The sequence below is a fragment of the Grampus griseus genome, assembly GCF_964374135.1.
Source record: "Grampus griseus genome assembly, chromosome: 15".
NCBI classification, from domain to species: Eukaryota; Metazoa; Chordata; class Mammalia; order Artiodactyla; family Delphinidae; genus Grampus; species Grampus griseus.
In genome coordinates this window covers 12623407-12642054 of record NC_139009.1, presented here as the reverse complement: position 1 = coordinate 12642054, position 18648 = coordinate 12623407, and the positions used below count along the sequence as shown (strand labels likewise).

Here is an 18648-nt window from a genome sequence, read left to right as displayed (position 1 = left end):
CGCTGAGCCTGCGCGTCCGGAGCCTGTGCTCCGCAACGGGAGAGGCCACAGCAGTGAGAGGCCCGCGAACGCAAAAAACCAAAACCAAAACCAAACAAACAAAAAACCCAGTGGGATGCATTTCAGAGTCATCTTGGAGCTTTTTCACAGTAGAGATGTTGATCTCACCTCCCTTATACTGAATCAGAAGAGGGAGGGGCTGGCTCCAGCAGGCACACAGTAATCAAGAATGCACACCCCTGAGGCTAGGAGCTAAGCATTTCGTTTCTTTGGCTTCCCTGGCCTCTTGCAGATGCCCTTGCAATGGCTGTAGGGTCGTCACTCTGGCATATTTGGGGTGATCCATTCGGTAAGGTTTGGTAGGACTGAATGTCTACTTGGATTTTCCCAACCACAGGAACTACTAATCTGAGTCCCACCTTCACACTCACCTGTCCCTCGGGGTCCTCTGATGAAGGACTGATGGGATATCTGTGGAGGGAGAAGGGGGCCTTTATACTGGGGACACTTTGAGAAGGGAGATCCTTGCTGATCAGTCCCCCACACAAGCCACAGGGATCACACGGGTGTCAGGCATCCTCTGTGGCCTCCCACCCTCTGCTTCCCTCCTCAGGGTTGAGAGCTTCAGCCCCAGCAAAGAACCGCGCTGCAACAAGATTTTTTTTTGCTGAAGGGAGCCAACGTCAATGAAGGCAAAGACTTTCAAAACACCCGTCCCTTTTCTCGCCCCTAACAAACACACACACACGCACACACACGCACACGCACACACACCCCTCTGTTGTGAAGCACAAGGCTTGGCAATTCCCATCCCTGATGATCAACAACATCTTACCTTGTGATGCTCACCTGTGTGATGTGCTGTGCATTCCAGCACATAAAAAAGGTTCCTTCTACAGGGCCTGAAATCTCACCATTATTACTTTGAGTTTCCTGCTAAATTATTGATATAAATCTCTTAGCATGATGTACACACTAATCTGATATGTTGGTATAAATAAATTGATTAGAAGCATTTGGGGATCAGGTTAGGATGAGGGGATAGCAAGAATGGATAGATAAGTGTGGGGAGAGAGAAAAAGACACAGAGAAACGGAAGGGGAGATGCTGGGCTCAAAACTGGCTCATTTCACAGTTGGAGCCACCCCTGTCCTCGTCAGAATAATCCTCCAAACCTCATCCTAACCTGAAAAAGTCTACTTTTTGGTCCAGTTCACGCCCCACTTCCTGGATAAAGCCAACCCCAGAGCAGCCGTACATGAACGTTCCACTGCATATTTGTTACAGGCACGGTCACCCTTCATTCTATCTCCACACAAGCTTGGGCCCTCGGCATAATGATTGAACACGACCGAGCATCGCTACCTCCAACACTGAGATTGAAGAAACTGAGGCTGAGAGAGTTTATGTAATTTGTCCAATGTCACACAGTGAAAGCCAGAGCTGGGGGTTCCAAAGTTAAAGGCTGTATACAGCTTAGCCAGTTCATTGTTTGTGTGACCGTAGACACGTTACTACTCTCTGTTTGTGCCCAGTTGCCTCATCTGTAAAATGGAGCCAGTAAGGGTACCTAGTACAAAAGGCTGTTGTAGGAATTAAGTGGATTAATATACAGAACATACATAAAATAATGCCTGGCATATAGTAAGTGCTATGTAAGTGTTTGCTATTATTATTGTACTCGTCCTTGCTATTGTTACTATTCATTATTGCTTCCAAGGGGGTTCTGTCGCCTCGGTTTCTCTCATAGCATCTACTGGACGCATAGTAGGAACTCGGTAAATATTAGCTCCCTCCCCCCTTCCCTTTTCTCTTCTGAAAACTGCCATCAGGACCGGAAAAGAGACACAACTGCTTGTTTTATGAAACAAAGACTTTCATGTTCCTCGGGAGAAAAAGCCATCGCGGGCACTACTGGATCAAAGCAAGCATAGCTCAGGCTTTGGGCTGTGGCCCTTGCCTGGCTAGAGTTCAGAGGAAGATTCCTTGGACACACACAGTGGAGACGGAGCGCCAAGGCCCTGTCACCCGGATGCTTCCACTGCCCTATCAATGACACGTTGCAACCCAACGTCATGTTCTTGGGTCCTTGACAGGGCTGTTCTGATAACAGGCTGACTAATGGGCAGGAAGGGGAACATTTTGCCAGCGTGCTTGTTTCCGTTAGATTATGTATGTATTTTTAGTGTGGCTGAGAAGTATCTAGGATCCTGCCTTGCATGTTGGCTTTGTGGCCTGGGACTAGGGAGAAATAAATCTCAGACAAAAAAAAAAGAAAAAAGAGAGACTGCAGACGCTCGCCGCTGTCGGGAGCTCCTTCCTTTCATTGCCAACCGGCTCAGTATGTTAAGATGTGGCTCCAGTAGTTTTCTTCTGGGAAGCCACCCCCGACCCCCAAGATCCTCTTCCAAGCACTACCCATTTTTCACTGCTTCTAGCCTATTTACCTCATTGTCTAATCAATACCAGTTTACTTGACAATCTCTCCCATTGACTGAGCTCACTGAGGATAGGAGCCATGGCTCTTGGTTCATTTCAGTATCCCCAGCTCTTAATTTGGTACTTTTTTTTTTTTTTTGGCCGTGCTGTGCAGCATGCGGGATATTAGTTCCCCGACCAGCGATAGAACCCGCGCCCCCTGCATTGGAAGGGAGGAGTCTTAACTGCTGGACTGCCAGGGAAGTTCCTAATTTGGTACTTTTGTAGGGCATTTTAATGAATAAATGGATGGATGGATGGATGAATAGATGGATGGATGGATGATGGATAACTAGATGGATGGGTGGATGGACCGATGGATGAATGGATAGATGGGAGGAATACAAAGACCAGTCATTCTGCATCAGTAAATCTTACAATGAATGTGATTACAGGTCCTATGTCTCAATATCTCTCACCCACTGTTAGGTGTTTGTCCTTCACACGATGCTGCATTTGCCTAATGCCACCAGAGGCCTACTGTTCACGTGATATTCAAGTCAAGCCGGCAAATAAACTGACACAAGGAGAGAAACACAAGCACTAATCACGGTCCACTAGTCCAGCGCAACGTCCTGCAGAGGCGCCCCAGTGGGGATAAAGATTTGCGGAGCAGGCACAGGAAAAGGGTAGAGGTGACAGGGGCTTCTTGCGTTAGCAAATTATGGACAACAGTTTCTCATGTTTAAAAAATGAACCCCACTGCCTGCAGCATACAGAGTGACTAATCGTTGGTACCTTTATGGCCACATTTAACACTCTATTTGGATGATATTTCCATCAAGTCCCGGTGCATCAGACAGAGCAAAGCCCTGGGGAGGTAGTGAGGTCCAGCCCAGGCAGCAGAATAGGGTAATGGCATCACACACTTTTGGTAAAACCAAAGCACACACAGAGTGAGTCCACTTCTGCTTGTCATGGCCTCAAATCTCAACCACAGAGAAGCTCAAATAGCTTCACATCTTGCACCTGACCTTAGAAGAGAGGCTGATGACAGAAAGGAGCCTCCAAACTGTACCCTCTGGACAGAGACTGCCAGCTTTTCCCAATATCTGGTCTTCTCTCCTTCCAGGATGATTGACTTTTTAGCTGGGCATACGGCCATCCAAAATTAAGGCTACTTTCCCAGTGTCCCTTGTGGCTAAGCGTTGCCGTGAGACTAAGCTCTGGATATGGCTGAGGTGATATATGCGACTTCTGGGTCTTGCCCTTGACGGGAAGGGTATACTCCCCCATCTCTTCTCTTCTCCTTCCACTAGCTGCAATGCGACGCTGTGGGGAGCCACCTGGGGTCCTGTGAATCAGAGCAACATCCTAGGAAGGTGCACCAGGAGAGGAGAGGACTGAGTCCCTGATGGCTTGCAGAGCAGAGCTGCCAGGCCAGCTTGGACTTCCCACGAGAGAAAAATAATCCTCAGTCGTGTTGAAACCAGGTGAGTCTCTGTCACACTCAGTTGAACTTTTATCTTAACAAAGGCACCCATATAAACAAATACATTTACACGAAATAACAGGGCATCTTCTTCAATATCTTTGAAATCTTAAAAAGAAATGGTGAGACTGATTCTTAGGGAAATGATCTTAGCTTTTATATATTATATGAATTCTCTATCAACTGGAATCCTCAGTTACCCAGAGCATTCTTCATCAGTCAGGAATCTAAGATTTTTTCCATTTAGGTGGCTGATCCAGGTGTCTAACGCTATCCCCTGCCAAATGTCCCCACCAGGTCCTATGTCCTCATCCTGAACTCTTTTCATCCCTTGACTCCAGGACATCCCTTAACTCTTCCCTGTTGGTCTTGTCTTATGTAACCTCTCCCAAAGCCAGGCAGAGCCTCATCCAGCCAGTTACCCTGGCAACCCAGCTGTGTCATCTTGAAAGATGTCTCCAAGCACCAGCTTCTGAGTCTGCAAGAGATTTTACTGGGGCCAAGCTGTGAAGCCACAATGCATTAGCTTTAACACAGTGTCATCATCTATCGTGCCCTTGGTAGACATGTCACAGTTTTTTAAAAGAACATGGATAAAAATAAGTCCTACCTTGACTATGCAGTGAGGTTTACTTAGAAAGCAGACACAGCCATCTATTTTCAGAGACCATCTACGTCTTTTATGGTATCCCTCGCACCTCTTCTAAAAGAAAATCCTTCCAGTTCTCACAGTTTTGTTTTGTTGTTTTGTTTTTGACAATCTCACTACAAACTCAAACGTAAGCAGCCTACTTTTCAAGTCATCACGTAGCTTTTTTCATATTAGACATCTTGAGTTTTACATTTTAGCCTTTCATTTCATCTTTGGGAAAAATAGTATTTAAGGAAATTCATGACGACTCTCTTGCTGGAAAGTGCCTCACATATTCATAAGAAGATTAGCCACTTGACTCTGAGAATGGGGATGATATGTTACCCTGTTACATGATGTTGCATCCTGTTTAGTTAAACATACTATATCAAAATGGTTCATTATGAATCTCTGTGGGTTTATTATTCTGGATAACACGCTAGGAAATGTTTCATTCCTTTCATTTATTCTTTAAAATGAATTTCAGTGAATCTATAAGACAGAGTCTTTTATTCATTTATTAACTTGTTCTATTAGCCAATTAGTTTTTGTTACTGGCTGCTGGGGATACAGAGATGAGTAAGACACAGTCCCTGCCCCTGAGGGTAGTTGGGCAGGAAAACTGCTATGATGCCATGTGACATGTGGTACAGGGACATTCACATCTAGCAGAGATCTAGTGACAGCTCCGTTTGGCTTCTAGAATCTTGGCATTGGAAGAGAACTTAAGAGGTCATATGGTTCTCCCCATCATCTTTCAAAGGTAGAAACTGAGGCTGTGCTTAGCTCGTCTACCTCTTACCTTCTATCTCTGGTCCCTTCAGCTTCTCTGCTCAGCCATATTGAACTCCTTTCTTCTGTCCACAGAACATGGAGTTTGTTCCCATATCTGTCTTTTAAAATTCATTTTATCCATTTATTTTATTTCATTTTATTTATTCATTCATTTTTATCCACACCATATTTTATTCATTTCTATATCTTCAGAACAAAGGAGGAAGTGGGGCTAAAAATGTTTCATGTGGTCTCACAAATGTTCTGAGAAGGAGGTAAGGCAGGGATTACTTGCCTCTTCAATAAATTGGGACTTCCCCCAAGTGGTCCAGGGGTTAAGACTAAGCACTCCCACTGCAGGGGGCGTGGCTTTGATCCCTGGTCCGGGAACTAAGATCCCACGTACCTCATGCATGTCCAAAACAAATTAAAAAATGAAATAAAATAAAACAGTATAATATAAAAATAAATAAATTGAGACCCTATGACTCGGAGAGGTTTGTAACTGGCCCAGAATCACACAACTTATTAGCAGCAGAGTCCTGACCAGGACCAGGGGCTCCTGGCTCTCAGCTCCATTCTCCTTTGTATTAAGTACGATGCTTTCTTCTGCAAGGAACAGAAGACCAACCAAAGATGGCCCAAACCACAGAGGGTTAATTATCCCATACAACGCATGGTCCAGATACTGTTTTAGGATTTAGTCAGCAGCTCAGGGATACCACCGAGGGCTCAGGTTCTTTCTATCTTTCCATTCTGCCACCTTCAGCTTGGAATCAGTATCTTCCTTCGCCTCTGACAGTTAGCTATAGCAATTCCAGGGATCCCATGCAGACACTATACAAACACCAGCATGCTGGTCTTTCTACAAGTGAAGAAATCCTTTTCCAGAACCCTCCCCAGCTTTCAGCAGAGCTTTTCTCAGATCCCTTTGACCAGGATTGGGTGACATGTCCACATCCCAGGTACAAGATGGACCTGGACTTTTGGTCTCTGCAGTGGGAAGTAGGCCACGGCCAGAGAGGAAAGGGTAAGAAGAGGACCATGGCCACTGGGTATATAACCAACAACATCTGACACCTCATTTCATCCAGCCACCCTCCTGTGTCTTCTCTGGTCAGTGCCAGGCAGTAGGCGGCACAGTCCCATAATCTGTAGTCATTAAGTCAGCTTGAGAAGGAAGCTGTAATTCCTCGTGGCGGGTGGGCTTCTCTACCCTCGTATACATAGTCAGTCCTCCCTGGTTTTCCACCGACCCAACTCTGACACTGCTGAAAAGGAGCTCTCGCACCGGAAATGCAGGCACCGTCAGACCCTCTGCCATGCTGGGCTTCACAAGTACCCCGGCCTTTTCCCTTGTCTGACGAGGAAACTCAGACTCGGAGACTGAAGAACTTGCCTCCGTCCGACAGACCCCTGGACTCCTTGCTCCTTCCACCTGTCTTCACTCTGCCTAGAAGTCATCTGGAACCACACCAGTTGTTTATTTGAATGTTTTCAATTAAAGACCATAGGAAGGTAAACTATACAAACTACCCTTCTTAGTAGGGATCAGGTCTCCTCCTGAGATTTCCATCAGGGATCCATCTACCTAGTAAAGAGTACTGGCAATGGAGCCCAACCGCTTGGGTGTGAACGTCATGTGACCCTGGGAGAGTTATTACCCATTTTGTGCCTCATTTGTAAGATGGGGGGAATAATAATGTCTACTTCATACACCCTTGTGAGGATCAAACGAGTTAATATACACAAAATGCTGTGTTTGGAACAGTACCTGACACTCGATAAGCATTCAGTTAATGTTGGCTATTGTCATCTATCCATTGTTCATCTATGCATCTAGTCACACTTTGATTTTTTTTCTAGAAAGGACATAAGTGCCTGGTTTCTACTGTATTTTTTGCTGTAATGACGACGTGCCCCTTCTCTACTCACCTCCAGGGTGTGACAGTCCCCCGGAGCAGGCAGTAAATGTGTGGATTGCACAGGGACAACAGAAACCGTCCCTGACACCTACGTCGATATCTAGTGTTAATTCGCTTTGTCTCAAATGGGATCCTCCTCCAGTTCAGCCCTCAGAGGGGGCTGTACACGCACCCCAAACACCCCACCAGGGTGCCCGGTCCAGGGGACCACGTGTTCTTCTCCCAGAGCTCTGCTCTGGAGTCAGTGTAGCACCTTCGAGGCTGTTACTGTCCGCAGCAGAGAAGCACAGGGAGGGAGAGAATTTCCCGTCTGCTGGCTTCCCTCCCCAACCGCTGGGAGAATTTCCGCTGGCACCCGCGCCCGGGGACAATCTCTTCTCTTCCTCCTTCGCCCCTCTTTCTCCACAGGGGCAGGATGCCTTGCCAGCCAGCAGGGCGTGCTGGGGAAGACTGGTTCACACGATGGAAGCCAAGACAGCTCTCCCCCCAAGGGAGGGACAGTGTCCTGGGGCAAATGGTGACTTGAGGCTGCAGAGAGGCGAAGAGACCCAGAAGGATCCCTCTGGCACGCAGAGGCCAGCTTCCTCACCCCTGCACTCTTCTCATCAGTCCCCAGGGCCCCAGTAATAATGAAAGTGACCTTGAGTATTAATTGAGCACCTTCAGTGGAAGCACTTGTAAGGTAGATATGAAGAATTATCTAAGAGCGGCAGAAGCTGAAGATAAGGGAAGTGGAGGACCTCGTCCAAGAGCTCGCAGCTCTTAGGAGCAGACCCTGGGTTCAAACTGCAGAGTCAGCTCCAGGGCCGTTCCTTCCACAGAAGCAGCTGCCTTTTCAGCTCTTACTTAATACGTGTTCTAAGCTGCTCTCTGGGTCTCTGATAGAGGGAGAGAGGGATCCAAGCCCCAAATGATAATATACATAACTTCAGCTCACATCTCTATGCCCTTTAGTAAAAAATACATACACGGGCCTTCCCTGGTGGCACAGTGGTTAAGAATCTGCCTGCCAATGCAGGGGAAACGGGTTCAGTCCCTGGCCCCGGAAGATCCCACATGCCACAGAGCAACCAAGCCCGTGCGCCACAAGTACTGAAGCTGCGCTCTAGAGCCCGCGAGCCACAACTACTGAAGCCTGCGCGCCTGGAACCCGTGCTCCGCAACAAGAGAAGCCACGATGGTGAGAAGCCCACGCACCGCAAGGAAGAGTAGCTCCCGCTCGCCGCAACTAGAGAAAGCCCGCGCGCAGCAACCAAGACCCAATGCAGCCAAAAAGACAAAACAAACAAATAAATAAATAAACTCATTTTAAAAAATACACAAAAACACAGGACCACATCCATCTTGCACTTTTCCCTGAACACGCTCTGAACTGCCCTGATAAAACAACCCATTTGTTTTTCATTTCAAGTCAGAACACACTGAGTTTGCTTCTTTACTTCAGAGAGAAGGAATTTCATCTACAGAAGATGTGGCCGTGGGGTGTGATGGCACAGATGCTGCCTGTAACAGCCAGACCCATCTGGTCTTCCTGGATCACCCAGTGTCTTTGTTTTCACCCCAAAAGTTTTGACTAATCCACTTCTTTCTCAGTGAGTGGAGGGCTCAGAGCAGGCAGCTCTGGCTGGAAACTGGGCCAGGACAACAGGACAGGACTAGTCTTGTGGGCGGGGGTCAGCCTCTGCTGCTAAAGTGGGGAGGCAGAGAGGCTGCCCCAGCAGAAGGACTATGGGAAGGAAAATTCCAAGTCCCCCTGAGCATTCCAGGAGGTGCCAACCATTCCAAGATCAGGGCCTTGCCCACCTACTGCTCACCACCAGCTCTGTGGAGGCAAAACGTTTTTACCCTCTTTGTCTAAGTCTCTCCTGGGGCCTCAGCCCCCAGTTCCTGTGCTGCCCCTGTTCTCCCTGCCCAGGAAGCCTCGCCAGCCCCTCCCGGGCCTTTTCTCTTCCTTCCCCTCCCCTGAACTCTCAAAGCTCTGATTGACCCATAACCTCACTTAGCTCTTGGGTTGTCACTGCAATTATCTGCTTGGAAGGCTGCATCTTCCCACAAGGCCTTGCACTTCCATTAGTGTCCTACCTGCTGCTCCCCTCAGGCTTTAGTGCAGCACAGACAAGGTACAGCTGGTAAATACTTGATGAATAACTCAGTCAACTTTGATGTAAGTCATTCGTCCAAGGGCACATTGCGAGCTCCTGCAGCTTCACCCACTGAGTCACGGGGACCATTTATAAGGGAAATGAAAAATAATTCTTCCCTCCTAGTACTGTCATTATGCTGTTTTAAGAGGAAGACGATACCAGGTCACCAGAATTTCCATGGTCATCGACCAAATCCCAGCAGGAAGCCATCTCTCTGCCTTGTCTACAACATTCTGGACTTAAAAGCTTTTCTGGCAGTCTGGGCCCTCTGTGACCGGGGCCCACTCACATCTCCAACCTCACTTTTCCCCTGATACCTCTTTGGTGATCCGACATTTTAGCCAACACAGTGGCTTGCTATTTCCCACACCTTCCCCTGCCTCCCTGCCCTGCACCCTTGCTTAGGTTGTCCCTCCTCTTAGGACTGTCATCCTTGCAGGGGCAAATCCGACCTATATTTCAAGGCATCGTGAAATCTTCAGTGAAGATATTTATATAGAAACTCCTTACGTTAGAATATTTACACGAGTCTTGGGACAGATAGCACTTTCTCTACGATCTTTTAGCTATCTACAGGGATTGTTCTACTAGGCTGCAAGCTCTTTAAAGGAGTGAGGGAGTCTGACTCCAACTCTGCATCCTCCATCGCTCTTGGCTACAGACTTGTTATAGATACTGCTCGGTAGTGTTTGTTGAAGGTGGGTGGCTGCTAGGAGCTACTATGGACGATTATCTACAAAAGGATTCCCCTAAAATAGCTAAGGAGGTCCTTGGGCATTTCGTAGATGGATTTAGGCCTATTTTGTGGCTGACCACATCTCCCCCCCAATCTCTCCACTGTGACGAGAGGAGTACATGGCATCTGCGAGGGGAGAAGCTGTCTTAAAGCCCAGCGCAGGACACAATTCACAGCAACATCATCACTGTCACAAGGAGGGGACGCTAAGCTCCATAACAGTCTCGGAGAGAAACAGACGAGGGTCCAAGAACCATCCCAAGTGGAGACACTGGAGTGCATCATCAGTAAGACAGAGAGCTATCTTCCGGCAGGTGCTAAATAGGCCACAGGAAGGGAGGAAATGATTTCCACCAAGGTGGGTCAATGATACCCGAGCCAAGCCCTATCACCCTTTCAAAGGGTCAGAAAAATCCAATAATGTAAAACAGCTTTACATGAAGAGATCCAGATATGATTTTTTTTATCTTCAAGTCCAGCCCTGTATTTCCAATTAGAAATGTATTGTCCTTTAATCATTAGCTGAAGAGAATAGCTAACTGGAGAGCAGGTCCTTCTGGCTTCAAAACCTCATAATCAGGCTGGAGTTGAGACACATCCTTTTGGATGTTAATTGGAGCCATTAGGAAACAGGTTCTCAGACAGCCTTCCCCGCTCCAGGGCATCTGTTTCCTCTTTTGTAAAATGGGGGCAGGGTGGACTGAGAGACTTTAAAGTGCTCTTTCTAACCTTATCCTGAGGACACAGAAGCTGAGGTATCCTCTAAGAGCATTCCTTTGGATGGCATGGCTGCAATGGCCACTGATATCTCTCTAACTGACACCTGCCCTATCATGGGAAAGCAAAATCCCAAGGTGTGGAAGCCATTCAAAATAATTTCACACCCGTTGAGACAGGAGAAGGTTATCACTTCCACCCCTCTGGGATAAATGCCCTAACGCGGGTAGTAGCTAGCTATTCCCTGAGACAATCTCGCTGTAATAAAATGTCTTTGGAGCCTCACATGGGACACTGTTTCCCCAGAACTGTAACTTTATTGTCATCTCTTCCTTGAGATTTCAGACCCCAGCTCTTGTTTTCCACATTAATTCAATTTGAAGTGCAGCCTAGATCATGTTGGCAAACATTCCAAATGGAAATGAATTCCCAGGTTCTCACTAAAAATTGCAATGTCTTCACCAGCCCAATCTGGATAACATTTTGTGTCTTATGTAATGTCTATTTCCCAAAGGAATTAAAATGCTTCTGTATATAGCTCTGCCCAACAAATTTTTAATAAGGCGTACTCCTAATTACCTCTTATGAACAAGCAGAATCTGAATCCCTGAAAACCGATCACCCAAAAATCTTTTCTTGAGCCAAGAGTATCATTTTCAAAATTGATTTGAATCAGATGTTGAGAAGCGATAATACTCACCTCTGTCACATTTTCTTTGGATAAAATATTTGATAAGGGAGCCAGCGCTTGATGCCACAGACAAGAGACTGGGCTGTCTGGCATCTGGAAGACTTTCCATGCCCAGGTGCCTAAGATCAAGCATGATGAAGCAGGGCTCAGAATATTCTCTCCATCTGACAGATGAGGAATCTGAGGGTCAGAGTGGTTTGTTGATTTATTTAACAACCTTCAAGCGTAAGACTTTCCCAAGTTCACACGACCAGTGTATGGTAGAGCCAGGTACACATCCAGCCTTCTGATTAAACCACATCCCATTTAAGTGTATTCTGGCAAAACACTCATAGCAGTGTGGGCTCTGGGGAATGAAGAAGGGCTCTACCTAGAGAGGAGGTGAGAAAAGCTTACAGAATTGTGTTGCAAAACTATGATGTCCTTGTTAACAGAGGTGAGGGGAAGTGGGGAACCAAAGTCTTAGGAACTCAGAGGAGAAAGAGATTCTTCTGGCTTTGAGAGTCGGAAGATCAAAGGCGGCTCTTCCAGGGAGAAGCTTTTGAGCTGGTCCTAGAAGGATGGCTGAAATGGAGCAACAAGAGAGCTTTTGATGCATCTGCTCCACAGCAAAGTAGATCAGAGAAGCTCCCAGATGCCTGTTCCTGCATGTGACCCAGAGGCCACAGGAAGCACAGCAGGAGGGAAGAATGCTGCTTGCAAGGTGGGCCAGGTGTTCAACTGCTGGCCCCTCTGCAGCCCTGGTCAAGTCTGCTGACTTCCCAACCCATACAGCTTGGAGTAAGGAAATGCTACCTCCAAAGTCTGGTTCCTTGGCCATGGTGAGAATCAAGTGAGCTGTCAGATTAAAGCACTTTCAGAATGATCACAAAGGAAGGGACGAAAGGGAGGGAGAGAGAAGAGAAGGAGAAATGAGACAGGAGACCTGTGGCAGGAGCCCTGGGGGTATGAGCTTTATCTTCAACAGGTGGTTTTCCAGATTATCTCAGCAGGTCTGCCAAGAGGTTTTGGTTTGTTTGTTTGTTTTGTTTTGTTTTGTTTCATTGTACTTTTGTTTCAACCTAATATGCTCAATCTGGTGGGCCTCCTGCCAACACTATGCAGAGGAGCTCTCAAACACAATAGCTGGGGCTTCCCTGGTGGCGCAGTGGTTGAGAGTCCGCCTGCCAATGCAGGGGATGCGGGTTCGTGCCCCGGTCCGGGAGGATCCCACGTGCCGCGGAGCGGCTGGGCCCGTGAGCCATGGCCGCTGAGCCTGCGCGTCCGGAGCCTGCGCGTCCGGAGCCTGCGCTCCGCAACGGGAGAGGCCACAACAGTGAGAGGCCCGCGTACCGCAAAAAAAAAAATAAATAAATAAATAAAATGCGTTTAGTGCTTTGCAGGACTCCGCCCGGTTTGTCACTTGGTTTCTTTGGCTTTGATGTCACAGAGACTAAACGAAGCAGGAATGGTATCAGCCTTCCAAGGAAGAGGACCTGGGATAGGGACACCTCCTCCCTCGTGCAGCTGCTTGCTCTTCCGCAGGGCTGGTTTTCTTTTAAGATTAAATTTAAAAATTCCCTGAAAATACAGTTCAAATTGCAAACTCTCAATCTTAATTTGTGATCTCAACTTGGCAATCCTTATAATTATTGGAAACAGGAAATTCTCATGGGGGAAAAAATCAGGTACTTGGTTCTTGGTGACAAAATGCAAAATCTCTCTCCCCAACCTCTCAGCAGTGGTACTGTGGTTGGGATGATGAAACGTCTGCAGTAACGTGGACATTCTCTGTGTGCCAGGAGTGTTAGAACATTCCTGACAGAAGGCGTGCTTATACCAGATACAGAGGGCTCTGGGTTTGCCCATGAGAAGTTTGTAACAGAGAAGGAACGAGTACTGTTTTTAGTTTGTCAAGGCTGCCATAACAAAGTACCACAGACTGTGTGGTTTAAACAATAAAAGGTCTGAAGGGTAGAAGTCCAAGATCAAGGTGTTGGTAAGACTGGTTTCTTCCGAGGCTTCTCTTTGATTTGTAGCGACCATCATTTCCCTGTGTCTTCACATGGCCTTTCTTCTGTACATGTCTGTGTCCAAATTGCCTCTTCTTATAGGACACCTGTCATACTGGATTGGGGCCCACACTAATGACCTCATTTTAACTTAATTACCTCTTTAAAGGCCCTCTCTCCAAATACAGTCAGATTCTGACATACTGGAGATGAAAATTTCAACACATGAATTTGGGGGTGGGTGGGCACCTTTCACAGGTACCAAGTTTGTCAAAGGTAAAAGCTATCTACTCAGGGACGTTTTTGGTTGTTTTTTGCGCTACGCGGGCCTCTCACTGCTGTGGCCTCTCCCGTTGTGGAGCACAGGCTCCGGACGCGCAGGCTCAGTGGCCACGGCTCACGGGCCCAGCCGCTCCGCGGCACGTGGCATCCTCCCGGACCAGGGCACGAACCCGCGTCCCCTGCATCGGCAGGCGGACTCTCAACCACTGCACCACCAGGGAAGCCCCTCAGAGACGTTTTATCTTCTAAAAGACCAGGAGAAAAGTCTTCCTTTCATCACTGCATTAATTAACTTCTTACTTTAATATCCCATTTTGAAATAACCTCTATTTTCCACTCGTGCCCCACCAACAAGCATTTATGTCATTCTGCCTTGTGTTGTGGTTAACTGTGTCTCTCCAATTAGCCTGTGAGATCCTGGAGAGCAGGCAGGATCACTGTCTATATAGTCACTTCTATATGCCTCCACCACAGGGCTTCCTGAGAAGGATACACACAGCCAGCATTCAATACAATTCACTCACCAACACTGATGCTTGCTCTGTGGCAGGCCCTGTCTTAGCCACTGGGTCGTATGTTGATTTAAGTGAGGTGACGATTCTCTACATGACTAAAGAATGAAACCTGTGAAACCGTGCCCCATAGGGTTAACAGAAATCCTTGACTTACGGAACAGCAGATAAGAGAACAGCTTGTTAAAAACCCCTCTGCTTGTAACCTGCCTTTACTGATTAAGCTTGCTTATTTCTTTTTCCTTCTTTAATTGCATACCCTCCAAGCTTCACGTAGCTAGGTAATATATCACAAGATGTCTTAACCACCCTTATAGATAATGCCTCTGACATATGGGTCACTAGAGTAACAGGCACTTAAGCTGTTTTCCAGAAACCTGGAGTCAACTCCTGTCTAGTCAAGCTGACAAAAGCTGGATGGGACCACTGAGCCTAAAACTGGGCCTGCACGGTTGTCTGATGAATGACCTTTTGATGTCAGAGGGCCAAAAACTCTACCCTCAGACCATGCTAAGAGCCTCCATTCCGGAACACGCATCCCATGAAGAAGCATGTAACCCAAGATTCCTGCTCAGAACGCCGATTACCTCACACTTTCCCCACCTCCAATCACCCTTCCCCACACCTAAGACCACCCTGCTTCTTTATCCCATAAATATCTCAAGCCTTTTGCCTTCAGGGAGGTGGATCTGAGGCTTCTTCTCCTGTCTCCTTGCTTGGCTGCCTTGTGAACAAACTCTCTGCTACAAACCTCAGCATCTCAGCGTACGGCTTGCTGCGTGTTGGGCAAAGGAGCCTGGTTCGGTAACACCTGTAACAAACTAGGAAGGTCCATGCCCAGAACTGTGTTTTTCAAATCCCACTCCAGCAGCTGTATGGTGGAGGGGCTTGGAGGGAGGTTGATGAGGGGCTGCCAGGGGAATCCAGTCGAGAGGCAGGGCCATGTGCTGCAGTGCACGTCAGCATACCCGTCTTTAATGTCTGTCCTGAACTTCACTCATTTTGCGGCACTGAGCAAATTACCTCATTTTTCTGAACCTTAGTTTTAGACAGTTTTACATGTAGACTTAATGGAATTCCTTTATATTTTGGATACAAAGGCTTCTGAAGTTGAGGGTTTGTGGCCCCTGGCCTTGCAGGGGGGGCCTCTCCCGTTATCCTGTCGCCCCATACCCTCATCAGAACGGACTCCACGCAGTGAGGTGACTCTCCCAGAGCCTAAAATGGATCAGGTCAGTGACAGTAGATGTGTCAGGCTGACCACACAGGCGGGAGGGCAGAGGCCACCGGTGGCTTTGCTCACTCAGCTGGATTCCAGGATGTCTCAATGTCCACACTGAGATAGAAGGAACTACTGAAAAGTGCCTATTCACCAAGACAAAGACTGTGTCTTGCTGAACATTTGTACTTTTAAGCTGCATTAAAGGAAGATTTTTCTTCTCAGCCCTTCTCCTGGGCCTTATTACATAATACACATCTTTCTCTGTTATTCTCCCTTCTAACCTAACAGACCTGTCTTTCTTTCTTTCTTTTTTTTTTTTTCCTGTGGATGTGGCATATTTCCTCTGCGATTCTCTTTTGTATTTTGTCCTTGGACAACTCTGGAAGGAGAGGAGGACTTTGCCTACTTTCTATTTGATACAAGAGCACAGGCTGAGTTTAAATATGGCTGTTAAGAGGCTGCTAAGAATCTAACCTTCATCCACAAAGTTATATATCCCCTTCCTGGAAAAAAAAAATCCACTCTGGGGGGAGGGGGGAGTAGGGGTTGATACTGGTACATATACCTCAGTTGTACCATAAAACACTGAGGGATGTTTGATGCTTACACACACCCCTCCCTTAGCTTGAGGTGGATTTTATTTTCAGTGCTGAGTACTTCCAGCATGTAAATAAAATACTTCCTTTCCTGCATTTGAACTATTTCTTCAAAGGCAAAACCACTCTCACTTTGAACAAATAGTGAGAAGCATGGCACATAGAGCTCTCTTAAACACAGAGTGACAGCTTGCATGGCTTTTACTGATAGGAAAGTGGCTTTGACAAATCTCATTTGTCTGTACTTCCCTTGGGGCTGAGGGAAGACAGTTCTGAGGCAGAGGCTAACTTCTGGGTGTTAAGATGGTAGAAGATGTGACTTTGAAAACTATGGTGAGTTGTATAAAAATCTAGGAAAATGCATACCATCCCACTTCTCAGCAAAAGCAATTTCTGTCAATTGAATGGTAAATGCGTTTCTCAGTGCTTCCATGTAAAATATCTAAAAACGAATTACTCAGATATTCTTAGAAGTGTCACAGTAATCTTATAACATGCACACGTACCCCTTTTTGTGTACGTTTCTACACACATTTAAAAAGATAGTTATAAATACCTTGAGCCCTCAGGTGGTCAGCACTGGATTAATGACAATCACGGATTCTTGACATTCATTAGTGGTTCATGCAGGATTAGCAAGCTTTTGTTAATGCAATAACCACCTGCAAACCGAGCACCCAAAGCCATAGCTAAGACTTTGACACAATCCGTCCATCTATCTAACCATGTGGCTAAACTTCCGTCTCATCCCTTGCCTCTTATGCACTGGATGTAACCATCGTAACTGCAGGCTGGGTAATGCAGTTTGAATCCTGTGTTCATCACTCTCTTGCTTTCTTTTTCGTGTGATGTTATGGCTTTTATTTGTAGTTCTATAAAACATATTTTTATCTTATCTGTGTTTAATTTAAAGTATTTTGAGACTTACTTTTTGCACTTAATGTTTCAGTTTTGCTGCAGTTCAACGGTTTTGACTGCCACGTGAGTACACCACAGTTTATTTTCCACTCTCCCTTTGATGGGTGTTTGGGTTGTTTCCCAGTTTTGGTATTGTGAGCAGTGCGGCTATGAGCATTCTTATACATGTTCCTTCTTGTACATATGCAAGGATGGAATTGCTGGAGCAAAGGCTATATGAGATGTTCAACTTCAAGAGAGAACGACACTGTTTAATGTTTTATATAATCATCCCATGCACATACTATGCCTGTGGATGGTTCATATTGCTCCAATTGATACTTGCTGCACTTGAATGATAAGAGCACTATTATCTATTTGGTATTTTAGTCAGCAAAAGTTAAAAGAGAAACAATTACAAACAGAGTAATTAAAAGAGAAACACTTTTTCCACAAGCCTCACATTATCGAAGTATAAACAAAATGGAATGTCTTAGATCACGCCAAATCTAGAACAACTACAAATGATAAACTCAGACAAACCGAAGCAATACCACTGCAGTACAAATTATACCTTACACGGAACAGTTTTATCTAATGTCCAGGGGAATGTTAACTTCTAAACAGTACAAAATCCTGGGGAAAGTCCATATTTTAGACCTTGATAGAATGATAGAAGTCCATCCTGGTAGACCTTGATGTATACCAGAACTCCCTACTTCCTTCTAAATGCAAAGCTGTGGAGATCTGTATATTTTTCTTACCTGCAAATAAGGGGACTTTCTGGGTGCAAAAGCCCTCCCACATACTTTCTCGCTAACTGAGAGAGGTACAGATACCTTTAACAAGCCAAACAATGGTGCAATTAGCCGCCTGTCAATAATCATCAGCAAATGCTATTATCTGAGATTTTTACTGTGCTTTACCAGATGCTATCATCCTCTGAACTGTTTGGTGTTTTGACTGAACAGTTACTCTTGTTCAGAAATTGCTTGACTTATGTCTGGAACAAAACACATCCCTTTGCATTTTTAAAAATGACCATTTTTCTTTTTGGGTGGAAAACCACCAGAGTTGAAACAAATTGGCTACTTCGAGTTATAATTCCATGTGAAGCTACATGTGATGAAGACAATGTTTTCTGGCCTGAAGATTAAAAATACGTTGAAAAACAACTTACCTTCACGTAGAGCTGCTGAAATTCCTCGAGATTCAGCCTCCCACTTGGACAGTCCTTGAGAAATCCTTTGTACCACTGCTTGAGTTCATGCTCATTAAACTCTGTGCTCTTCACCAGGTCCTCCATCACTTCGGGGGCCAGTTTGCTATTCTGTTTCCCCATTCTGCCTGATGAAAAGCGAATTAATGCAATTAGCGCTGTGGCTGTGATCATTTCAAGCTTGATTAAGAACCAAGCTAGAGTTCTGAGCAGTCCCTTGTGGTTAGAAGTCCCTCCAGTGTGTCTGATCAAAGTCTCCCCAAGTCTGTTTCCTTCTATTTGATATTCTAGAAAAGAGATGATCAGAAAAGACTTCTCAAAAGGCTGTAGAGTTCATCCTCCTCCATCATGTGTCATCTTTTAACAGCACTGACTCCCACATGGAAAGCCAACATCCCTTT

The 18648-nt window shown here is 46.1% G+C and overlaps 1 protein-coding gene across 2 annotated transcripts in view; it reads right to left on the bottom strand.

The window, feature by feature from the left end:
• VSNL1 (visinin like 1) overlaps window positions 1-18370 on the bottom strand; it is a gene marked incomplete at both ends in the record, with an annotated part of 60651 nt that extends 42281 nt beyond the window's left edge. For both annotated transcript variants that reach the window (XM_082672265.1, XM_082672266.1), the window contains one exon: window positions 18209-18370. In XM_082672265.1, the coding sequence (XP_082528391.1) occupies window positions 18209-18370 (162 nt within the window). The remainder of the gene's footprint in view (window positions 1-18208) is intronic.
• Window positions 18371-18648: the final 278 nt, after the last annotated feature.